Genomic DNA, 26,111 nt, shown 5'->3' on the forward strand with positions numbered 1-26,111 from the left:
TGCTTCCAAAATACATCTGAAGATAACGTAAGCATTGCTTTGAATCTGGCAAGAAAATGTTGATATTTTGCAATGGAAGTATTTCTCAGAATAAAGCTTTTATCAGCAGCAACTGCCTCAAAATCTACTGCATGTTACAACAAATTCTTGAGGAATCTCAGCCAAATGACAAAGCAGGTGAAGGCTTAGTAGCCCATAGCAGAATTCCAGTACAATTTAATGGAAGGGGTTTAATGAAAGCAGCTTTACAACATGTTTTCATCTCTCACAAGTACCAGCAGCAGTGGCAAAGAAAGGATAGCACCATCTTGCAGGTGGCATACAAACATCTGCATGTATATGCCCTGGAGCAATTGTACTGGGAAGATAATGATTTTGCAGGCATGCAGGCTTAAGTTTGTGGAGGAGAGGGAAATGGTACATTAAAGACAGCAATTGCTCTCAAGACACAAACTCAATGTCCACCAACATGGAGCACTTCGAAAATGCCACTGCCCTATATTAATCTACAACACTAGCACAAGATGAATGAGGCATGTACAATATGCAGCCAACATTTCCCTTCCTACTGTTACCAGGCATGTGGGGTCGGGGGCAGTGTCAAGTCACATGCGGGTTACTGCGCAAAAAGTTCAAGTGGTTAGATATCCAAGTTGAATCCAACTTGCTATATGGGAAATTTCTGCTGAACAGACTTGCCTTTCATATGTTTTTATTGCTTCCAGCAGCCTCTTCTTGTAGGCATCAAGATCTACTGCCTGAGGATTAATCAATGTCACACACTTCATATCATTGCTCATATGGGCAAAGGGGAAAACCTGCAGCACAAAGGAACAAAGACTTCAAAACATTGCAGTATTTGAGACCAAATGATAAGACCAGACATGGGAAGTCTGAAGATTCACAAAAGTAAGGTATAACAAAGTTTGAGTCCAGTGGCACCTTTAAGACCAACAAAGTTTTATTCAAGGTATAAGGTTTTGTGTGCAAGCACACTTCTTCAGATAGTGAAGTGTGCCCCCACACAAAAGCTTATCTTATATATAATGGAGGTGGCCAAATGGAGCTCTCCCATTGGCTTAGGGGTGCATTTCATGCACTCCATAAACCAATGGCCCATAACGGCTCAGTCAGAGCGTCTGGCCTTCCATTGGCTGACTCCCCTGCCCCTTCCTACTGCAGGCCAGGGAATATTGGACAAACTACAAAAACAGTCTTACTTCAGGTGACAGACACATCTCCAACTCATCTCTGTGTCCTCTCTGTCAACTGGCCTCACAAAAGGCATTGCCAGTAAGACCTCTGCTGCCCTATCCATGGCCCACAGAGATGGCCTCCCAGCACACGCAGCCTCTGAAGGCCACAGAAATAGCCAGGGAGCCACCACTGTCATAATGTAACTAGGTGGCAGGGTTTTGCCCTGTTGAGAGCTTTTCCTCAGAGGCCTGTCACTCTCTCCCTCCTCCCCTCAGCCTCACACCTAGCCAGAGGCTGTTGCTAGGCAACCAAGGCTGCTTCTTTCAGTAAAGGGAGAGGCCTCAGGTAAATAGAATGGCACACAGTCCATCCTCCAAAGCAGTTATTTTCTCCAGGGGGAGAGAGATCTGTTGTCTGAAATTCAGTTGTGATCCCAGGAGATCTTCAGGCTCCGCCTGAAAGGTTGGCTACCCTAGGCTTGGCAGCACCCTTTGGGTGACTTGATGCCACCTGGTTGGCATGACTTAACTAGGTCTGGCTGCTTGCTCCTGTGACAGCCAGTGTGACTGAGCAGTTGCCAACTCCAGGTTGGAAAATTCCTGGAGATTTGAGGGGTGGAGCCTGCAGAGGGGGTGGGACTTCAGACAGGTACAATTGCATAGAATCCACCCTCCAAACCACTCATTTCCTCCTTGGGACCACTGTTGCCAATCTCCAAGTGAGGGCTGGAGATTGCTCAGAATTACAATTGCTCTCCAGATGACAGACATCAGCTCCCCTGGAGGTGGGGGGCAGAATAAATGCCTTCACTTGGGTGGGGAGGGAGACAGCAAGGATGAGATGGCACTTGCCCAGAGCCTCTTTCTAGAGCCTGTTGTATTTTTCTTCACAACAGGTCTTATTCCTAGTCCCTTGAATACATTTTGTTTGTCTTGAAAGTGTCACTGAATTCAGTCTTTGTTCTGCTGCTTCAGACCAACATGCCTGTCCACCTGGATTTAGAGTAAGGTATAAATAAGCTATATTACCAATGTAAATAAACTCTCATCTCATCCCTCCCCCAATTAATTAGAAATCTAATTAATTAGAAATCTAATCACACTGGGATGGATCTAGAGAGCAATTATGCAATAAGCACAGATCTTCCACACTTTTCCCTTCCTCTGCAGACCCTTCTGATCCCAGAATAATTGATTCCTGGGATTACAGCACCTATTGTTGATTTCATTTAGTTACAGCCTGTCTTTCTCACTGAGAGTCAAAGCAGTTTTTTAAAAAATCCAGATAGCATAAAACATCTAGTAAACAAAGTTTCACTGAAGAACAACTCCTTCCATTCTTTGAATGCCATATGAGGAATCATTGTCCAATGGAAGATTCTTTACCTATTGGAAGCGAACTGCTGGATTCAATCTAGTTGGTCTCAACTGGCCAATGAGGAGCCTTGCACTCCTGCCCTCTTCTTTTGCCACCTGCAAATAGGCTGGATGAACTCTGGTACTTAACTAGGGGTTAATCTCAGCAGGAGATGCAAGGGTTAATTGGAAAGACTAAACAAAAGTCGAATTCAACATTAAGCCATCCATAATTGTGGGAAATTATTTCTGGTCTATGACATGGAATACATTGCTTAATGCCACAGGGGATTAAAAACCCTGAGAAAATAAATGCTAGCTAAGGGGTATGCAACCTGTGGCTCTAGAGCCAAAAATAGGTCAGTATAGAATGAAATATGACTCTATAAAAATGAAATCTTTAAGTTAAGGTGCATTGGAGGAACAGTTAGGATGCTAGAATAACCCTAATAATAATGCTAGAGAGGAATGGCAGGCAAAGATTTTATGGGGCTAAAGGGTTTTTTAGAGATGTATTACAAAAAGAGGTCAAGTAATCAAAGTGCAAGCCATGCACAGATTTATGCCAGTGCACTAATACAGTCAGGTAGGGTGCTCCGGAGTACATTAGATTTATTGTGACACATCATGTGTGCCACTTCCTAACAAAGGATTCACAACAACCTATGTTCAGGCTTTTGAACTTTGTGTCACTGATCAGATGAGTTCTGCAGATTCAGTTAAATGCAAATAGGCTTTTTCAAACTGGCTCATTGATAAACCTTTGCTCTTTAATTATAAAAGGCTGTTTACCCCCTGAGCTAGTTTCAAGTGAGGTATTGAGCTTTGATTATCTGTTTTTGTACAGCCCGGGCTTTACAGCATTCAGCATGTCTTTTGCTGTTGTGGTTTACACAGAACATTGTCAAGCATATGCAAACACAGTGATCCAATAGAGTCCAATGTCCTTTCCCAGTGACTCAACTCTGTATTTTGTAACATAGCAATGACATAGCATAGATCCTGGTGGGCAGCTGTGTTGGTCTGAAGCAACAGAACAAAGCTGGAGTTCTGTAGCAACTTTAAGACCAACAAAGTTTTATTGAGAATGTAAGCTTTTGTGCGCTAAAAGCACACTTCACCAGACTATTCTGATGAAGCACATTCTCCATTCAGACTATTACATTCTCCATTCAGACATCAGACTATCGTCTGCTGAAGTATGCTTTTAGCACACAAAAGCTTACATTCTCAATAAAACTTTGTTGGTCTTAAAGGTGCAACTGGACTCCGACTTTGTTCAATGACATAGCATGTAACGCTAGTGACCACCACCCACAAGCAGTTTTCAAATACTTAGCGGCTGCATAGTGACACCTACTGGCAAATAAGGGTGGAGAAGACAAGAAACACAAGGCTGAACACTCCTTCCTATAAGAAGCAGCTTCTATTCAATTTTCTCAGGCAGTGATCATTTTACTATGACTACCATGTATACTTATGCACATCAGACAGAGCCAAAAACTACTTCCTATATTTCACAAATATGGTCAAGAGCATCAAAAAGCATCTCATCCCTTCAACAGATTTTCAGCAATGCTCGCAAAAATGTTTGCCTATTAATATCTGTACTCCTATAGGCTTTGTTAACCTTCAATAAACCCTCATCTAATTGATTAATTAACCCTCAGCTGACTGGGATCACCCATGTGAAGAGGGGAAATGGCACAAAACCCAACAGCAAATATGGCAGAAACAGTACTGAGAAAATATTGTCACCACTGAAGAAATCTGGTGGAAGTTCTTCTAGACATACACTAGATTGCCAGCCTCCAGGTGTGGACTTGAGTTCTCCCAGAATTACAATTAATCCTCAGACTCCAGAAATAGTAGCTTTGGAGGGCAGATTGTGCCATTACATCGCTACAGAGTTCCCTATTGCCCCAATGCTCTGCCCTCCTCAGGCACCACTCCCAGTCACCAGGAACTCCACAAACTGAAGTTTGTAACCCTCATGCTCACCCACACAAAAAGCACTGCTTTTACAAAATGGAAGAATAAGTGGCTCAATGCTGGTTGTACATGATATGTTCTACGCCAGGAAAAAATAGCCAGTCATTTGATACTTGCATCTAAAAACAGTTGCTGATTTGAAATTTTCCCAGAAACAGCATTTTAAAAAATAGACTTACGTCATCAAATACTCTTGAAACAACGTGTTTGTCTAGAATTGGAATGTATTTTGCTGTGCGAGGAACAGCTGTTGGAGCTAAGGCATCCATTATGGTGAGTCGCCTAGCAACCAAACCATGAGTCTTCAGCCACTGAACTGAAGGGTTATCTAAAGGGCTTTATAAAAAGAGAGAGAGAGTGCAGTGTAATGAGAGACAATAAGACATTCAATCTTTAAAAATCAGGTTTTTTTATCATATATGTACTTACTCTCTATCCTTTCTTTTCTCAGGCTTTTGAGTCTTCAGCTCTGCATGGGAGACATTTTGAAATTAAGAAAGTTAGAAGAAAGTTACATAGGTTTGCATGTTTGGGGCTGTAATGTAGGGCAGTCAAGAACATCAAATTCTGGAGATACAAGTCCCAGGAGAAATGGGACAATAAAAAACAAACTGGTTTGTGAATGACATACATGTAGATGGAAGAAATTGAAAAGTTTGGTATGAATTGGGAAGGCACTGAGAGGGTTAAACTGGCAGGATCCAACCTGGCTATTGCCAAAACTAACAGTGCCATTATAAATAGAATTACAACCTTCCAAGTCTCAAGATCCACATTTAGTTACAACAATGCTGGGAAGAGACCAGTAGGCTTCTGGGGTGGGTGGATTAATGCTGGGCCTTTGCTCTGCACCCTTGAGGAGTTCACCAAAACAGACAGAACTGGAGACCAACAGTACTAATATTGGCTGCTCCCGAGGGCATGGAAGATTGCTAAACTAACTGGACCCCTTCCCCCAGCTCCACCTTTTTCACACAAGGCAGTGGCTATCACACATGACTTGCCTCCAGTCCTTATTAGTGTCCTTATGGATAAGACCTGGAGTACAATACAAAATGCTAGCATTCTCATGGTCCCCCACTGCCAACAGCCAGCCAGGTGAGCAGTGACTGAGGACTGCTGCTTGGAGGGAGAGGGGATGGGAGCAACAGATGCTCTTGTGGCTTCTATCCACTCAGGAACAAATGACCAGCAGCAGTGTGGCAATAAGCCAATGGCCCAGGATAGAGAATGCGGAGGAAGAACCATCTAATCCACCATACAGAGCATGGATGCAATGTGCTGCTCTTCAGGCTGGCAAGCTAGCTGGAGGTGAGGGAGAAGTCAGGAGCCTCCACCTGGAATGGGAAGAATGAGAAGGGATGACTATTGCCCTTAGTCACTATCTAGACATTAGTGAGGACACAACTGGCTGGTAAAAATGGGATGGAGCACACAGTGCTGCCACCAATGCCTACCATAGACAGCAGATCAGAAAAGGAGAAGCAAAGCAATAGGCAGGAAAGAGGATCCATACCCCTCAGGACCCCACCCACTCCCCCTATCATGATGACAAGGAGGGAATGGAGACTCTGATATCTTGGTTCTCCAGGAAGGTCCAATACTTCCAGTTGTGCGGAGAGAAAGAGAGAAGACAAGCAAAAGGCAGGAAGGTGGCCTCTCCTTTCCACAGCAGAAGCCCTCCTGGGGTAGTGGACCCTCAGTAGCTGCCCAACGATGCAAACCCCCAACACCAATCCTGAACCTGCCTTTTAGAATGGCTTGTCAGTCAAGCCTCTTAGTGCATTTGGATGGAGAACACGGAACATCTAAGTAGTTCTCCTGCACACTGGAGCACCCGGAACCTCTCCCATTTTGCAGGTGCAGACATGGCCTGATATTCTTTAAGTAATGAAGAATGAATTCTGTGCAGCTTATCTAAGACACAACAGTGACGCCACAATCCTCACTATAGCATGGACAATGTTTTGTTTCTTGTGGGTACAGAATGAAATTCAGGATACAATTAACATTCTGAAGCCTGACAGACTTTTCAGAGAAGGCAAAGTATACCGGTGAGAGGAGGACAATATTGGCTGAACAGTCTATCAAATAGGAAGGAAGAAAGGGTTTTACCAGTAAAAAAAGCATAACATTTGCATTTGAAGAACTCCTGCAGCCTACCTTTTCTTTCAGGAGATGGCCTCTCATTTGGACTATGTTCAAAAGATTGTGTTGCAAAGCGTACAGTTCTGAGCATACTGCTCCTGGTTTGCTCTGTGGAAAGATATTCACAGAGAAAAATAAAAACTCCTTAGAGTTTATGCTTATAGCTATTTAGGCTGAAGCTAGCCTAAACAGGCTCCATTAATTGTTTTCTGCCTTTCCCAATCACTCATCACTTCAAAAAAAAAAGCCAAGATGGTCCTTCCGCAACTGCAGGCTCATTAGTTACTGAAGTGAATATCCCAATATCCCACAAAAAATTTAGTAGACTAAGAAAAATTTAAAGGAAGGCCCAGAATTACACCCAGGTTTGGAATTTGCCATCAACCCACAAGCCAGATGTGGGTCACTGCCACTATCAGAAACTTTTCCTACCCAGGAAACTGGGGGAAGAAGCTTGCACCATTTCCTCCCAGACTCAAGAATATTTGGTTGCCTCTTCCTTCAAACCTGATAGATATACTACACGGTACTTCTAATCTAGAATAAATGTGGTTAGAGATTTTCCTCAAAATTATGAGGACTAGGACGGACAATTCACATAACCCTACACAGTGATTTTCCCGTTAAATGTTCCAAAGCAGGAAAAAGACAGGTTGCTTATCTGTAACTGTAGATCTTCGAGTGGTCATCTGAGCATTCACACTCATGGGATAGAGCGCCTGCGCCGATCCCCAAATTGGTACCTAAAAAGCCTGGGATTTTTTCACGCTCGGCACCAACGGGCAGGCGCAGGCGTCCCAGTGCCGGCGCCAGAACGAGGATCCCGCCAGTTCCTTCCTGACCGCTGGAAGCCCCTACTGGAGGGAGACCGTCAGCAGTGGGGAAGGAGGGCGGGTAGTGTGAATGCACAGATGACCACTCAAAGATCTACAGTTACAGGTAAGCAACCTGTCTATCTTCTTCGTGGTCTCTGTGCTTCACACTCATGGGAGATTAGCAAGCAAGACATACCTGGAGGCAGGAAGACGGTCAACCAGAAGAAACAGCTTGCAGCACTGCAGCTCCCAGACGAGTCCTCTGCTGAGCATGCACGTCCAGCGTGTAGTGCTTCATAAACGCATGCAGAGAGGACCAGGTGGCAGCCTTGCAAACGTCCATCAGGGAAACGCCTTTCAGGAACGCCACCGACGTCACCATCGCTCTTGTAGAGTGTCCGCGAATAGGCCCAGGTAACGGCTTCTTAGCCAACAAATAACACAGTCTCAGTGAGCCATTTCGAAAGCCGCTGATATGAGATCCTGGAACCTAACTTAGGAGCAGCATAAGAAACAAAAAGCTGCTGGTCCTTTCGAAAACTCTTGGAGTGACTTAAATAAAACAATAAAGCACGCTTCACATCTAGAGCATGCAACCTACGTTCCTTATCCGAGGAAGGTGTAGGATGAAAAGTGGGCAACCAAACTTCCAAGTTGAGGTGAAACTGAGAAACCACCTTGGGGAGAAAAGAAATATCAGGAGCTAACGACACTCCAGCCTCCTGAAAAACTAGATATGGATAGTCACAATGCATAACCATGAGCTCCCCTACACGGCGTGCTGATGTGATGGCTACCAAAAAAGCAGTCTTCCAAGAGAGAAGCTGTAACGAACATGTGGCCATCAGCTCAAAAGGATGTTGAGTCAGCCTGTCCAACACTAAAGTCAAATCCCACAACTGTGAGGGTGATCTCGATGGAGGCTGAAGCCTAAGCAAACCCTTCAAAAACCTCTTAGAATAAGGTGTGCAAAAACAGAGTGCCCCTCAACTGGTTCATGGAACGCAGAAATTGCTGCCAAATAAACCTTGATGGAAGAAAAAACAAGGCCAGCATCCACCAGAGATAACAAAAACTCAAAAATTACTGACAATCCCAGCCTTTGGGGTGAAACTGAGGGATCAACTAAGAACTGCAGAAACCTCCTCCACTTCCTATCATAGGAAGCGTGGGTAGAAAGTCTCCTGCTGTTCAAGAAAACATGTTGGACTCTGCTAGAGAACCCACAGGGTCTATGAACCACACTGTCAGCTTCAGGTGGGGCATGTTGTGATGGAGTACATGACCGTCCTGAGCTAACAGAAGGTCCGGTTTCGCCAGAAACTGGTAGAAGACCCCCCTCGCCAGTTGGAGCAGGATCGGGAACCAGTTCTGGTGAGGCCACCAGGGAGTCACCAGGATACAGCATGGTCTCTCTCTCGCGATCTTGTTGACCACCCTCGTCAGTAGTGGCAGAGGTGGCAACAGATAAAGGAACCGACCTTTCCACAAGAACAGCAGACCGTCTCCTAACGACTCTGGATCTGAGCCCCCTCTGGAGCAAAACAGAGGACACTTCCGGTTTTTGGCTGTGGCAAAGACATCCACCTGGGGATACCCCCAGAGCTGAAACACAGGTTGGAGGAAGTGCCACTGTAACTCCCACTCATGCGGGGAAGCCGCACCCCTGCTGAGGGAGTCTGTTTGCAAGTTGAGGACCCCTGGGAGGTGCGCTGCCTTCACAAAAATGTTGTGGTCCAGGCACTCTGAACACAGATCCAGTGCCAGTGCACAAAGCCGTCGAGAAATTGTCCCTCCCTGCTTGTTGATGTAACACAAGGCAGTGGTATTGTCTGTTAGCAGAGCAACAATCTTCCCCGCCACCATGGGGCGGAAAGACCGAAGAGCAAAATGAACTGCCAGCAGTTCCAAGTAATTTATGTGGCAGTGGGTGAATTTCAAAGGCCAAGGACCCTCCACACACAGATCATCCATGTGGGCCCCCCAACCCCATAAAGACGCATCTGTTGTGATACTCACAGTTCGTGCAGGTAGATGGAAGGGAGCTCCCTGACAAATGTTGTTCTTTGACTTCCACCATTGCAGTGTTTGAAGTGTCACAGGTGGAATTACAAACTTCTTTCAAGGTGAGTCCCCTAACGGGCAAAACTGACGAAGACACCAAAGCTGTAAGCCTCTCATCCTCAGCTTCGCAAAGAGCAGCACGCTTGTAGTTGCCGCCATCAGCCCCAGCATCCGCTGCAGCTGCTGCGCCATGCCCCACTTTCGACTCTGCAGAAGGTCAACAAGGTTGATAATGTCCATCGCTCTCTGCTGAGGCAGAAATGCGCGATGAAGGTTCGTATCCAGCAAAGCCCCTATGAACTGAACTGTCCTTGATGGAGTAAGGTGTGATTTCTCCAAACTGACCTGCAGACCCAAGGTGTCGAGAAGACGAAGAGTGACAGCAATGTGGGATGACAAACTCTCTTTCGACTCCACCACAAGGAGCCAGTTGTTGATGTATGGAAAGACGACTATCCCTTGAAGCCGGAGATGGGCAGCCACAACGCTAATCATCTTCGTGAACACCCAAGGTGCAGTGGACAGGCCGAACGGAAGAGCTTTGAACTGGAAGTGCTGAGAACCTACTGCAAACCAAAGGAAACGTCTGAACGCTGGATGGATGCTGACGTGGAAGTATGCATCCTTAAGGTCCAGTGTTGCCATCCAATCCCCTTGGTTGACGAGGGGCAGAATTGTTTGCAGAGTGGACATTCTTAACTTCTGGTACAAAATGAATTTATTCAGATTCCGAAGATCCATGATTGCTCTTAGACCCCCGTCCTGCTTGGGAACCAGGAGGTAACGAGAGTAGAAGCCTCCTGTCCTGGCCTCCATCGGGACCCTCTCTATGGTTTGTTTTTGTAAGAGGTTGCTCACCTCTGACAGCAGAGGTGGGGAAGGGGGAGTGGTAATTACCACAGATTGGTTCAGAATCTGAGCAAAGTCTATTTTGTGGCCTTCCGCTACGATGGAAACCGCCCACCTGTCCGTAGTGATGGACTCCCAGGCCGACAGGAATGGGAGTCCATCCCTCCCAGGCTTTTGAGGGCGAGTGCCCTTGGACTTGCTGGTGGTCTGTGAAGCATAACAGTTTCTGTTGTTCCCCCTTGTTTGGGGACCTACTCTCAGGTTGAGCAGAGCGAGGTCTCCACTGCTGTTCCAAGGAGAACTTTTGGTACGGCTTCTTTGCCCAAGGCTTGTGCCACTGTTTCTGTTTCGCAGCTCTGGAAGATGCTGGTACGCCCAGTTTCCTGGAAGTTTTTATACTTTTGTCCATTTCCTAAAGCGCATTGTCGGTGGTAGAACTGAACAGGCCTTCGCCCTCAAAGGGCAAATCTTCAATGAAGGCTCTGGTGTCCTGCTGGAGAGCCGTAGATCTGAGCCAAAAGTGGCGGCGGCGGTAGCAGACGGCAGAAGTGATGGTCCTTGCTGAGACGTTGCCCATGTGTTTTGCTGCAGCCAGTTGTTGTTTGGCTACAGCAAAGCCTTCTTTCTGCAACTTCTTTGCAGCCGACCTCTTCTCCTCACTCAGGGAAGACAGGAGGGGGGTGAGCTGTTCCCATACTGAGTATTGGTATCTAGCAATGCATGCGGCATAGTTAGATACCTTTACTCCCAGCGCCCCAGCAGAATAGAACTTCCTCCCAACGTTATCCAGCTTCTTTCCCTCCTTGTCTGGTGGAGAGGAGTGCATCTTGCGGGCCTTTCACAAGGAGGAAATGACCACCAAATTTGGCTTTGGACATGGTACATATGGTCCAACCTTCTCAATGACATGGGTGTAGAAGCAGGCTTTGCCCAAGGCTCCTTCACCGCCTGTAGGATGACCTTCGTCACCGGCAAGGCAACCGCTGTAGACGTATCCCATTGCATGATGTCGAACACGTTATCGTCTACAATGGGTTGCGGCTGTGACACCAGAAGCAAGAGGGAGAGTGACATCCTCTTCACCAGGTCCCCATATGACTTCAGATCCTCCGACAGTGAGATGGAAAGATCCTCAGCCGTATGAGACACCGGGGAAGGTTCCAAAGCCCGGTCCGGATCGTTGGTACCGAACTCAGAGTCCGACAATGAAGACTCTCTGTGTAGAGACTGTTCTGAGAGCACCGGAGTAGACTCTGATGGGCAACCGGATCGACCCCGACGACCGAGGTTGGACTTCCTCCACCACCACGCCGTATCTGTCAGGCAGGACAGCGATCAATGCCGAAGGATGCCGTCTAGAATGTTGAGACAGCCTGGACATGTGGGATGCCTCGGACTGCTGGTCCCAGTCTGCGAACTCGCAAGGAGGGTACCATTGGTATGGTGGGTAAGGATAAGGGTAAGGAGGCCATTGGCGCTGCTCCCATGGTGGAAGCGGTGGGAAGCAACGAACTACTGCAGTCGGTTCCAGCTCTCTCTGGCCTCTCGCCTGATCCATTGGTGCCAACACCTCCACCTCCGAGACCGAGTCGCTCTCACTGCGACGCCTGGACCCTGAAGAGTGGGAGTGCTGAGTCAGGTCAATCTCGTGCTCCGATGCCAATAAGCGCAGCTGCGAAGCACTGCCTTTCGATACCGAAAGGCTACAACACGGGGACACCGAGATCTTCCTCAGTGGGGCTGTCGATGTCAAAGCGTTATGCGAAGGCAAAGGGGTGCGGGAGGGTCTCTTTTTCTGCTTCTCCTTCGATTTCCCCTTCTACGGCGTGGATGATCGGGTCCCTGAATCATCCCGACGCCTCTTAGCCGGGGTGTCTACTGACCCTTCAGAAGGCCGTTTCATGGAACGCCCGCGTTCGACCGGCATCTCAGTCCTGATTGGTGAAGTCTCAGCCAATGTGACCGTCAGGGCTGCGGCCTCACCCATCGGTACCGACGGGCCCGATGCCATCTTCTGCGGACAAAGTGCTGACTCGACCAAAGCTGCCGAAAGCCTCGCCACACGATTCTTACGAGTTTGTTTTGAGAAACTCAGACAGTGAGTGCAAGAATCGACTCGATGTCTCTCACTCAGACAGAGGAGACAGAGGGAATGGCTGTCGGGGGGGGGGGGCAATCACGTTGGCAAACCCCCAACGTCTTTCCATAGACACATAGAGGGGGGAAAACGGGGGGGAAACTGAGCCCCGAAGGGCAAGTCCAACAAACTCTTTTTTTTTTTAACAACACTAACTATCTAACAACTAACTAACTAACCTCACTAAGAAAATAACAAACGGGCTATATACAAAGACAAAAAAGCAATCCAAGATTACTTTACCGACCGGGGACATGAAAGGAAATCCACTCAGCGCAGCGGTCAGAAAGGAACTGGTGGGATGCTCACACTGGCGCCGGCAAGCATGCGCACTGGGACGCCTGCGCATGCCCGTTGGTGCCGAGCGCGAAAAAATCCCGGGCTTTTTAGGTACTGATTCGGGGTTCAGCGCAGGCGCTCTATCCCATGAGTGTGAAGCACAGAGACCACGAAGAAGATCAAGGTGACACCATTGTACCTCCTGTCACCACTTCCACATTCCTTTCCCGTTTCTTGGGATCAGCAGGACTCTATTTTTGCCTCACATTAGGCAGGACAGAAAGAAAGCAAACAGAGTACTGAAGGAATAGGTCAGGAGATGCAATAACTGTTTCCTCATCTGATGCCTTGGAATTGTTGAAATGATTGCGTTGGGGTTTCAAAAAGAGGTCACCTACTTCCATTTTTTGAATCATGTACTTTTTTAAAATATATATATAATTTTCAATTTTTAAGTGAGATCTGTTTTCAGCTGTATATTCTGATGAAAACTACCAATCAAGTATAAGTTTCAGGTTTCCTATGTACTTCCTTCACTCTTCACCAGAAAGTAAAACATGAACTGCCCTATACTTATCTCTTCAGTCACCTAATGTTTTCCTCGTCAGAACATGGCTAAGTGAAAAACTGCATTCAAATAAATGCAAAACAGCCCAGTATTATTTTCTGATGCAAGTAAGGGGAACAGCTCACCACATACACACACCAAAGATTTATAGGAGGTAGGGTTGCCGGTCCCCAGGTAACCCTATTTTGTAGGCTCTTTTCTGCTGCCGGCCAGCTGGCTGGAGGGGGAAGCCCCAACACCAACAGCCATGCCCCCACACAACATCTCTGATGTGATGTCACCCAGAAGTAACATGATCGTGGTGGGGACATCGCATGGCAACACTCTGGTTTTTGGGCAAAACTCTATGGCTTTAGCCCAATTTTACTATAGAGTTTGCCTATAAAGCAGAGTGTCACTGCACAATGTCCATGGCATGATGATGTCATTTCCACATCATCACATCAGGGACATCATGCGTGGCGATGTGCCCCATTCTCTACTCCTGGAAAACTCTCTTCCACCCCCCACCAGCACAAGGTAATCCTAATAGGAGGTAAAGAGAACCTGCCTAAACAAGTTCCTTTCTCCCAGGAAGAGGTGAAGCCAACTGTGCATCATAGCCGCCATAAGAAACAGTCAATATGAAAGAAAGCTAATGAATAGTTACATATCCAGAGTGTGTGTCCTCTTGATCAAAACACCTCAACGCTTACCTTGACTCAGGAGTATTTTAATTTTGCTGACAGAAGATGAATTCCATGTAACATTGTGCCTGCTATAGCTGTGCTGAAATGAAGGCAGCGTGGGATTTCATGAAAGCAGTACTTTGCTGACTGCACTCAATACATGGCAGAGAAGGGACAAGCTTTATTGAGTAATCTCCAAAGTCTGTTTTACCTGCATATAATGCTTTCTTCTTTCTGGTTAGACTCTCAGGGTGTGCCTGACGTCCATCTGTACCAGGCTGAGGAGAAGCTGATGCTGGCTCTTCAGAGGCACAATATGGCCTATCTGGAGGTGGGGGATTCAGCCTCTCAACTTGTTTGCTTATTGTGGATGCAGTAAAAGCCTGCTTGCGATGTCTGTTTAAGAAACAGACGTATCACTAGCTGTGCCAAGAAGTGTGATGTCTGAAATACTGCACGTTTAATACATTTTGTTTGTGAAATTGGAATGGTGGGAAAGCTGATCATGTGAACCTGAAGTTTAATGCTCAAAGAGATTCCTGGAAAATCAAACCATACAGAAATGTATCAAGTAATTCAACAGCCATGAATATATTGTTTCAGAGTATAAGGACAACTACTTTATTATAAACTAGTGGGAACTGCTTACAGCCACTTGTTTCTCCAGGTACAAACTGGGTGTTTTCAGAATGCAATGTTGTGCAAGGAAGAGATAACAATGGAATAATACACCTGACTGTCCTGTTTATAATGACCACTTGACACATGTGGTTCTCTCCTTACTGTGATTTAGTCCTCTGAGTGATGTATCTGTATACCGTTATTCAAACCACATTTCGGGCATGGAAAAGGCAGCTTATAGTCATGGGGAATGAATCAGGCCATAGGCAAGAGTTATTATGAACAAAACTAAGGAAACATTGAGACTGGATGGATGAATTATCCAACCATGAGAAGAAAGGAGCAAAAGAACCACACACACATGAAAACCTCTTAACATTTTTCAAACACACACTATTTTTCTAATCTGCATTAACTTTTACAAAGGGACCCCAAATAAATGTCAGGGAAGTAATCATTTTTTTTCTATCAAGATAAAAGTTTTTACTCTTTGAAAAACATCAGTGAATTTTTCCCTGTCAGGGAAAATATCTCTTCTTGTAATTTTTACCTTCTAGTATTCAACAGTCAAGACAAAACATGCAAAAAGCAGCCCAAGGGTGATATAAGAGGTAAAACCAATGAAAGCACATACTTATGTTCCCGACTTTCTGCGCCATTAATCCAATCCATCAATAAGTCATCAGTGTAGAATGCTTTTGTTTTCTTCAGTTCTTTTCCCCCTTGTTCAATCTCTTTCTTAAGGAGATATATATCCTCAGACTGAAAGAGATATGAGCTATTGTCAGTTCATTAGAAATATATATTTATTGCTGAACTAAACCAGTGCTGAACATTATAATAAATTGGCCCAATAATTCCAAGTGGAAAAAATGTTACATTATGACCATGTGAAATTAGTATCTTGGAACACTATCCATTAATCTTCGTTTCTATATTTACTCTCTATTATTCCTTGCATTTCTTTTCTGGCATTCATTAAATTTCACTTCTGCTCCTTTCTGCTTTATATACTTCAGCTCTCCCTATATTTTAAGAGTAATTTTAATCAAGTTAAAGTGTTACAAGAACAAGTATCCCAGAGCAGACTTTTGGTTGAAAATTCATATTGTGTTATCTTTGCAAAAACTGCTGATTTGACAATACATCTCTGGTGGAGTTACATTTTTCAACAGATTATTGTATTCCAAAGAATCATTGCTATATTACTCTTCATTTTACAGTCTTACATTTACTACAGAGTTCACAGCATCTTGGAATATTTAATTAAAATCTTAAAAAAAAAATTTGCAATCACTAGTGGTCTTAAATACATAAATAAAAGGCAATACATGAATGTAGCGAAACCATAAACTTGTTATCTCAGTACTGCATACCCCTCTCATCAGCAGTTCTTGCACTTGATAGGTTTAATAAGAAACTTTCACATGACCTTAATATTAATTTTTGAGAAATTTTTGTCCAGCTTTTCAATACTTGCCTCAAAAGGTTTAGGAGCCTCAGGGTCCATCAAACAAATATGATAGTAATGAAACCGTCCACCTGTTTCATTGGCCAACTGATGTAAAAATTTATTGGCTCTTGTATCATCACAGTTGAAGGAAATTGTGTGAATGGGAATTTTTCGCTGAAGTTCAAGCTGGGCTAAAATGGTTTGGGGAGGCTGCAAAAAAGGGAGAGGGAGATTAATTAATGCAAAGGTAGTCCTAGAGTCCTAAGGTTTGTAAGGGACCTTATAGGTCATCATTCAACCCACAGCTTAATACAGGAAATCCAAAGCATGTTTGAAGGATGCTACTCAACTGCTGCTTAAAACTGCCTTCATACTACATCTTCTTAGGCAAAGGGAAAAGAATGGACATATGGACATACGAAGCTGCCTTATACTGAATCAGACTCTTGGTCCATCAAAGTCAGTATTGTCTACTCAGACTGGCAGCGGCTCTCCAGGGTCTCAAGCTGAGGTTTTTCACACCTATTTTGCCTGGACCCTTTTTTGGAGATGCCAGGGATTGAACCTGGGACCTTCTGCTTCCCAAACAGATGCTCTACCACTCAGCCACCGTCCCTCCCCTATAAACTATTAAAGATTTTATTGATTTCCACCATAACTTTCATTTAGAATAAACTATTAAAGATTTTATTGACTTCCACCATAATTTTCATTACTCCCAGTAGGAATACATCTGACTGAATTATCAATGAGAAGAACTGCATCCTAGGGATTGACAGTTTTATGCAAATGGATTTAATTTTTTTATCAGCACCTCCAGTCCAACAGTCCAGGTACTTGGGATATTTCAAGATGAACTGGTCTCAACTGCTCTGTGTAGCAGATACAATCAGAAACAATCCTGCAGTATGTATAGCTCATCTCCTATACTGACTATGGTGGCTTACCAGAGCGGGGTGGTAATGGTCCAGGATGCTTTCTGTACTATTCATTGTGCAACAAAGTGCATAACAGTGAGCAGAGCAAACCACTATCAAGACAAAGCTAAGGTAACCCTGGCTGAAATTTAGAGATGAACTATTATTCTACAGCAGCACACCTATTTCACATTTATAATATGGATATTGGGCACAATCCACGGCAAAACTAATTTTAAAGGCTCTCAGGCAGGAGGGTTGGCTAAAGCTGAGAGCCACTATGAACCATAATTCTGGGATGGATAGACCATTGTAAGGAAACTTCCTTTATGTTAATTTACCAAGTTAGATAGACATTCAGTCTGAAAACACTGCAACATATAAGATTTTTCAAATATTCAAGTCATCTTCTATTCATTAAACCCACTGCTTAAAACTCAAAGAACTTTAAAATATATGTATATTAACAAATTGATTTTTTCCAGTTAAATTATAAACCAGGAGCATTCAACATAGAGCCCATGAGTGCCATGGTACCCACCAAATACTTTCCTGGTGCCTGCCAAGTGTTATAGTGAGTGAGAGAGGCCAGTTGTGGCTTTTACCCAGCTCACATAAAGGGGATAGTCAGGTCTGACTCCTGAAAAATGAAGACAGGTACTGGCAGATACTAGCTCAATATGTTTACCTTTTTGTGTATGCAAGAAAGTATTTTCAAACACTATGTTCATTTTTAAAGCCATCCTGTAAAGGACAGCTTCTGCTTGAAATGTAGAATTGTTACTGTTAATAATGAAGTTATGCATGACCTCACTTCATAGTATTTTGTAGATGGCTCTATCTCCAGTGGCAGCCATTTTGCAGTCATACCCCAATCTGTGTTAGAATTCCAAAGGTGCCTACAGGCTCAAAAAGGTTGGGGACCTCTGTTATGAACTGTAATTTTCCAAGATAATATTAGCAGTGCAATTTTACTAATAATACAATTGTGAGATCACTGCTGACCGCATACTGTTGCAAGCTTTGTACATCAACATTTACAACCTTCCATTAACATATGGAATAAAACCCCTAACAATGACAGGTGTAATTCAGCAATTAATGATCCACTACCAGTGTACACCATTAAGACAATATGGATAGAGGCAACTTCTTATAATTTATTGTATTACACATCAAAATCAATGTTTTTATTTCCCATATACATTTTCCACTATCTGTAACAGCATAATAAATGTAATATTCTTCCAAAAGAAGTGCAGCCTTTCAAAGGATATTTGAATGTATCCTGGAGAGCTGAATCTCACTCAGTCCTCACCCCCACCCCTCCAGTATCTAGTCTAGACTGTCAAACATGCAGCCCATGGGATACATCCTGCCCCCAATAGGCTTGCCGATCCCCAGGTCCCAGCGGGGGTTCTTCCGCTTTCCCAGGCTCCTTCCCACCCCCAGTCAGCTGGCCGGCGGGGGGAAGCCCCACTCCCAGAGGACCATGTGCCTTTGGAGGCTTCAGTCTCCGATTGAAAGGCTTCCTCTTGGGATGGTATGTCTGTGTTACTTTGAAGAAGTTGGCAGCAACTCGTGAGTAGAGATGCCAATCCGTCGCTTCAGAGTCGCCAGAAACGGGGGGGGGGGACGTCTGCTGAGCACTTCATTATTCCCTATATGGAGATCAATTCACATAGGGTATAATGGGGAATTGATCTGGAGGTTTCGGGGGCTCTGGGGGAGCTGTTTTTTGAGGTAGAGGCACCAAATTCTCAGTATAGTATCTAGTGCCTCTCCCCAAAGTACCCCCCAAGTTTCAAAACGATTGGACCAGGGGGTCCAATTCTATAAGCCCCAAAAGAAGGTGCCCCTATCCTTCATTATTTCCTATGGAAGGAAGTCATTTTAAAAGGTGTGCTGTCCCTTTAAATGTGATGGCCAAAACTCCCTTGGAGTTCAATTATGCTTGTCACACCCTTGTTCCTGGCTCCACCCCCAAAGTCCCCAGATATTTCTTGAATTGGACTTGGCAACCCTATGCCCCCAAACAACTTTCTTCTTCTGCTTCCTTTTCCAGACCTGCTACTGGAGCTACATTGTAGCTTGCTTTTTTCCCAGCTCCCTCAGTGGCTCTTTGCTTCCTGCCTCCTTCCCTCCCCTTCCTTCCTTCGCTCTTTCTCTCTCTCTATCTTTCTCACAGACACACAGAGGCACATAGAGATGCCATGGCTGCTTCCTGCAGGAGAGATATAAAGAAAAGCCCATACACACACACAGCTTGTGTTTCCTTTTCCAGGGCTATCCCTCCTCTTTTGGGGAAGAAGGAAGTGAGAAGAAAGAGTCCCATGGCAGCTTCAAGACCAACCATGTTTGATTCCAGGTATAAGCTTTTGTGTGTAAGAACATTTCTTCTTTGGAGGGAGGGAGCAGAGTCGGTGGGTAGAAGGATGGATGGATTTTTCTGACATGTACAATGTCTACTGAGGAAATTATTTTGGCTTATTCTGAAAAGTTGTTTAAAAAAAAAGATTGGATTTCCCTGTTCCTATCTGGATTTATTTTCTTTCAAAAAAGACCCTGATTAGGAATTAAATACTTGGATTAGTCCTTATATCTTGGAGAGTGGAGTGATTTCAGATGCCAAATGTTAATAGCACACATTGGTAACGAGACTGGAAAACTGGCCCTCAGTTCCGACCAGGAGGATGCATTGTCTTGAGCTTCATTATTAATTGCAATTCAGCCCTCTCTTTCTAATCTTCCTTTGAAATTCCTTTGTAAGAGCACCGCTACTGTTAGGTCAGCAACTGAATGTTGTCGTTTATGATGTCAGATTTATGTCCAGGCCTTTTTTTGTAGCACGAACTCCTTTGCATATTGGGCCACACACTCCTGATGTAGCCAATCCTCCAGGAGCTTACAGGGCTCTTATTACAGGGCCTACTGTAAACTCTTGGAGGATTAATTACATCAGGGTAATGTGGTCTAATATGCAAAGGAGTTCCTGCTACAAAAAAGCCCTGCTTATGTCCATTTATTCTTTGCATCCTCCTGAACTGAATCCTCCTGGATGGAATTGAGACCTAGGTTTCCTGTCTCATTACCAATATTGGTATCTCCACATCTACTACCCTCTGCTTATTACACGTAATCCAATCAAGCCTGCTATTGTCATTCACTTGCTATTACCATTCCATATCTGAAATCATCTTTATAAAGTTTATATATCTGGTATCTTATGTTACATTTTATGGCATGCATGTTATGGCCAGGCCCAACAAAGTGGCATTTATGTCATATCCATCCCTCATAACAAATGAGTTAGACACCTCTGATCTAGACATTTGGAAAAGACAGCAAACTCTGCAGCTTCTATGGTAAATTTCCTAAGATTAAGACTGAAATGCAGGTCTCTTCCTATGGCTGAGGCAGAAGCTGCATGTTTAGTTTCCTTTCTCCCCATCTATATCATCTAATGGAACTTAGCAGCTTATGTTGTGAAGTCATTACATTCTATGTTTCACTTCCCTGGCTGCATATCATTGACTGTTTCTTATGGGCAACAGGGAAATACAGAATGTCATGACATCACAACTGAAAGTAGATGCTATTAAATGTTAAAGAGGTGGAGCCAATAAACGTTGGTGCTGTTTTCAGCAGCGCCCCTGAGTTTAATTTATTGTCTAATTCTAGTCTGGCAGCTATAGCTCCTGCCACAATACCATCATCTCCTCCCCCATTAAATTCCATTGTATTTATGACTTCTACTACCCAAAGGACTCCCACCTTCAAGTCTTGTCTTCTCTTACCAATCCACCAGGACATCTGGTTTTCCTTTCACTGCTACTTTCTAAAACCTTCATCACTGATCAGTTTTGCTCTTCAGTATCCTCCCCCTACTCTGACTGAAAGGTGCAGAGTACCCCAGCCTCCTCAGAATTCAGAAGCTGTGGAGCTGGCCATGATTAGTATTTAAATGGGAGACCACCAACAAAGTCTAGGGTCAGTAAGCTGACGTAAGCAATGGCAAACTACTTCTAAACATCTCTTGCCTTGAAAACCCTACAGGTTCACCGTAAGTCAGCTGTGAGACTTGATAGTATTTTCCATCACCTTTTCCCCCCTCAAACACTGTTACTTTTTCCCACAGTACTTGCACTACTGCTTGTCACAGTTCAACCAAGAATTCTGTTCCATTTCTCCCTACAGACACATAAACACACACACAAACAAGTTTTGAGGACCTACTACTTTGAGGCCTGAAAGATCATGCTTCTTCTGATGTCTCCACTGCTACAACCATGTTGGCTGGGGCAAGAGATGTAGAGGTCTTCCTCTAACTGCCAGCCTAGCCTCACTTTAGCCATCCCTCCTCTACAGAGACTTGTCATACAGCCAGTGTTACATCATCATACTGCCCTGACACAGTTTGCCTCTTTCATAGTTACCTGATCAGGTCTCCCATCAGTAAGAAGATAAATGGCTTGAGTTTTACTATCATCAAAGGCAAACTGAAGTGCTTTCAGTGTATTTGTAGAACTTCCAACCTAATCAGTCAAAGGAAAAATAGAGAAATGAAAACATTAACAGTGTTACAGGTGTGAAATACCATCCAACATTCGTTTAAGTGTGCTAGTGAGATATACTAATTATAAAATTCTGTCTTGATGTAGCATGCATTAAATCATTTGTTTGTTTTTTATTACAGTCACTTGACCAATCATATAACACATTTACACTTAAAAATTCAAGGCATATTATAGACCAGATAAAACAATTTAAAATTAAAATCTAATTACAGTACAGTTTCCAAGCAAGACCTAAATATCACCAAACAGAATCTAGCTGCTAGATGCATAATTCTGGCATTCTTATCAGATAGAAGATAGCCAAGTCTAACTTTTTCAGTGAGACTAGAGATTTTATCTAACAATGGAGTAATAATCTCATCATGCTGTGCTTCCTTATAGTACTGGCAGCTAAAAAACATGTGCTCTATGTTTTCAACCTCTCAATGGACAGGAGCAGAGCCTTTCCAGGTAGGGAGTTTTGCTATATCTGCCTTCCAAAACTGCAGAGGGGAAGTACGCATGTAATAAACTGGCATTTTAAGGTTCAGTTGTTACTTTAAGAAATGCAGAACCTTGATATAGATTTGCAGGTACAAATAAAGCAATATTATGCAGAATTTTTTTTTGTGGGCAGAAATAGAGCAAAGTACATCATTAAATATGTTGCCTCATTAAATATGAACAATGGAGAAGCTCAAAATGGAAGGCTATTTGGCTGTTTGGATTGAACAGAACACTCTTGGGCATTTGATTAAAATGAAAGCCCCTTCAGAGATTACCATGCCATACAGAGAAAAGCTGTGCATGTTCCCCAACTCTTGCTGCTCCTCTGCAACTAACTCACACCCATAATATAGGTTTTGCATCTTCCTCACTGAGGAGATGTGGAAATATGCGCATTCCAGATCAGGAGAAGGTGCAGAGGCTATATTTGGGTGTGATCTTGCTGCAGAGAAACAGGAAATGTTGGGGAACCTGCACATCCTGTTCCTATGTAGCCAAGTGATGTCTGAAATTGCTCAGCCACAGAGACAAAGAGAAATGTATACTCTTGCTTCAAGGACTCTCCCTAAGAAATGTCCACATTTCTAACTGAGGTATTTTCAAATTCAGCATCCTAGGAGGAAAGACAGAAGGAACTGGGCATAATTAGAAGGGGGAGGGCATAATCACATTCTTCAAATACTTCAAGAACTGTCACAAAGGAAAGAGCTAAAGCTTGATCCATGCTGCTCCAGAGGGCAAGAACAGGTTTGACCCTTTTAGCAAGAAACACATACAAATACAGGTAGCCAAATCAATATGTACGAATACAGGTACTTAAATAGATTAGCTTATTCACATTTTCTTGAAGTTATTTCTATATTTACCTGCAGCCCTTTTACCCAAAGCAAAGCATCCTCCAAATTATGCTCGTTAACGTCAGCAGGTTTCTCTTTCCAAGCTATCACTTCAGCATCAAATTTAACAAGGTTAAATTTAGTTTTGTTTTGCAATTGTTCCTGCAAGAAACAGTCTGCTGAGTTCTCCTTCATAAAAAAAATATACATCAAAACTTGGGTACACTTGAAAATCAAATATTTGGAGTGATTATTGGAAATGGAGGATTCAGCTCATAAACTGCCACAAAACAACCCCAAATCTGGAGAAACCACCAGTGTTGTATCAGGAAAACATAAGCATTTGCTTTGTTTTGCAGCCCTGGTGTCCAAAATAGTAATTGTCACTCACCCGGATGAGCTGTAATATTTTCTCCTTCACGACTGGAAGTTTATTTTTCATCGAGTGAGATGTATCAATGAGAATATAAATGTGATCTTCAACTACATCCCCAAAGAGTGCTCTACTCCCTTTTTGCAGCTCCTGAAGTCTGTATAAAAACACTTCATGTGAAATGAAAGGCACAAAGAATGATAGGAAATGCGGTTTTCCTACATCTGAAAAAAAGCCTCTCCCCAATCCATGACTGGGCTCAAATATACCCAGTTAAGTCATAGATTTATTTTAAAAAATAAGGTGCATTTAACCCAAGCAAATATGTAAGTGTATTCAATGGCAATCACAGTACATGAGTACAATTATGCATGTGTGGCTTTGTAAGATCATAAAATTACCCTCTCTTGTTAATTCCTGTGAGTTTTCATAGACCCCTGGTAATTTTCTCATGAATTTTCCCCTTTTGACAAGAGACCTCCTGCAGGTCTAATTTAAAAGAAATAGTACTTGAACAGCTAACACTTCAACATAAATTAATGTCTGTGTTTTTACATTGCAGTTTTATGCCAGGTTGGGTCATACAGCTTGCCAATATCACCAGCCCCTCTCCAATTTACTATAACTGGGGACCAACCCCAAGGCTTTAAAAATGAAACTCTACAATCAAGACATACATACAAAAAAAAACTATTTAGGGTGGAGTCAAAAGCCACAAAACAGCCAGTCCTTATATTATAGAATATATTAGTATATGACATGGAGCATGTTAGGAAGGAAAATATACATTTCTCTACAATTATAACCATAAAGGCATAGAGAAGCTAAGGGCCATATTTGAAAGTCATGTAATAAAATTAGATAGTTTATCTCTGGTTTAAAAAATATCTGTTCTCAGTTTGAACACTCTACGTGAAGTGCTATACATCTGTATATATTTGTTGTGGCACATGTTTAGTGATTCTGCAAGGTGCCATGACACTGATTTTGTTGTTATTTCCACAGCATCTTATCAGAGATGTTAAACATTAGAATACCTAATGCTAATTTATTACACTATGTGGTTATTTAAATACTGCCTCAATAGGGTTGCCAAGTCCCTCGCAGCCTCCAGTGGGGGACTCTCTTTGTGCATGCTTTGCGCATGCAGTGCGATGACGTCACCTGGAAGTGACGTCATCGCACTAGCGACATCGCACGGCAGCCACTCTAAGCGTTTCCGGAAAAACTCTATGGTTTTCCTGGATGCTCTAACCATTTGGGAGGGGAAAACTCTATGGTATGACTGGCGTGCTCGGGAAAACGCCTACCGTGGCTGCCGCGTGACGTCGCCAGCTCGATGACAGCAATAATGTAAATAAATAGATAAGAAGAAATGAGCTTAGAAAAGATTTCAGCAGAAAGTAAGCTAACCTGCATTCCATTTGATTGAGAGCATTCTTCATTCTATCTTCATATTTCAAATAGTTCTCAACATCCAGATGTACATGGGCTATAGTCCCATCTTCCAAGTATATCTGTATAAACTTTTCACAGTATTTTGCATGGATTGTTTTCATGTTAGTCTCCTACAGAGGCAAAAACTTGTGGTGCTGATTTTACACATAAACAAAACCAAAAGGGCTCATAATGCGTAGAAACAGAAAGAAAACATACCAAAGAGCACCATACTGTATGACTGTATACCTTAGGACAGTTTTATAAAATCAGATTAATGATGATTGGGACAGGCTTAAATTCACATATACTAAAGATGTATACAAAAACATATGCAAAAAGAGTGCCTAAAGAAGGACACATGAGCATTAATTAACATACACTAAATGCACCTCCACAGAAAATCCATCCTAAATTAGTGCTGCCAGCTCCGGGTTGGAAAATAGCTGGAGATTTAAGGGGTTGAGGCTGAGGAAGACAGAGACTGGGGACAGGAGGGACTTCACTGGGGTATAATGCCATAGAGTCTGCCTTCCAAAGGGGCCATTTTCTCCAAGTGAACTGATTTCTGTTGCCTGGAGGCCAGTTGTAATCCCAGGACATATCCAGCCACCACCTGGAGTTTGGCAACCCCAATCCTAAATCCACCAAAAGGACAGGGGTGTACTGGAAATGTAAAGAAGTGGATGGCACTTCTTATTGCATGTGGTGGACACGTAAAAAGACGAGAAAATTTGGACAAGAAATACATACCAAAATTCAGAAAATTTTGAATATTACATTTGCCATGAAACCAGAGACTATGCTATTGGGAGTCCTACTAGATAATACTGAAAAAAACTATAAAGGAACAATTTAGATATATGTTAACTGCAACATGAGTAGCACTGGCAGTCAAATGGAAACAGGAAGACAGTCCAAACCTCCAGAATTGGGAGGATAAAATGGGTGAATATGCTGTGATGGCAAGATTGACAAACTATATAAATAAAAAAGACAATTAAAGAATTTGAAGAGAAATGGAAAGCTTTTAATGCTTATTACAAATAAAGGGTGAAGAAAGCAGAAATACCAGTCTGCAGGTTCACTTGTAATAATATGATAAATTGGTTTACTGATTAAATGGTTAATATTATTATTTCAATTATAATCGTTATTACAAAATTAGGAAATTAGTATTTCATATATCTTTAAGCTATTACTATATTATTACATTTTATAGAACTACCTGGCTTTCTATTAAATATTGGTGTTGTCATACCGTAGTTATCAGAATTTAAGATGCGGAATTTAGGAGGTCAAAATAAATGTTTTATTGAATAGAACAAAGTATCAGTCC

At 43.2% G+C, this 26,111-nt stretch overlaps 1 protein-coding gene across 1 annotated transcript in view; it reads right to left on the reverse strand.

The window, feature by feature from the left end:
• LOC132590554 (von Willebrand factor A domain-containing protein 3B-like) overlaps nucleotides 1-26,111 on the reverse strand; it is a 77,696-nt gene that overhangs the window by 26,905 nt on the left and 24,680 nt on the right. The window contains exons 11-21 of the mRNA XM_060263486.1: nucleotides 24,749-24,903; nucleotides 23,354-23,492; nucleotides 22,993-23,124; nucleotides 21,500-21,598; nucleotides 16,174-16,356; nucleotides 15,328-15,455; nucleotides 14,284-14,468; nucleotides 6,708-6,800; nucleotides 4,974-5,013; nucleotides 4,724-4,880; nucleotides 700-818 (exon numbers count right to left, since the gene is read on the reverse strand). Coding sequence (XP_060119469.1) covers nucleotides 700-818; nucleotides 4,724-4,880; nucleotides 4,974-5,013; nucleotides 6,708-6,800; nucleotides 14,284-14,468; nucleotides 15,328-15,455; nucleotides 16,174-16,356; nucleotides 21,500-21,598; nucleotides 22,993-23,124; nucleotides 23,354-23,492; nucleotides 24,749-24,903 — 1,430 coding nt within the window. The remainder of the gene's footprint in view (nucleotides 1-699; nucleotides 819-4,723; nucleotides 4,881-4,973; nucleotides 5,014-6,707; nucleotides 6,801-14,283; nucleotides 14,469-15,327; nucleotides 15,456-16,173; nucleotides 16,357-21,499; nucleotides 21,599-22,992; nucleotides 23,125-23,353; nucleotides 23,493-24,748; nucleotides 24,904-26,111) is intronic.

This window comes from Heteronotia binoei, unplaced genomic scaffold (assembly GCF_032191835.1).
Source record: "Heteronotia binoei isolate CCM8104 ecotype False Entrance Well unplaced genomic scaffold, APGP_CSIRO_Hbin_v1 ptg000294l, whole genome shotgun sequence".
NCBI lineage: Eukaryota > Metazoa > Chordata > Lepidosauria > Squamata > Gekkonidae > Heteronotia > Heteronotia binoei.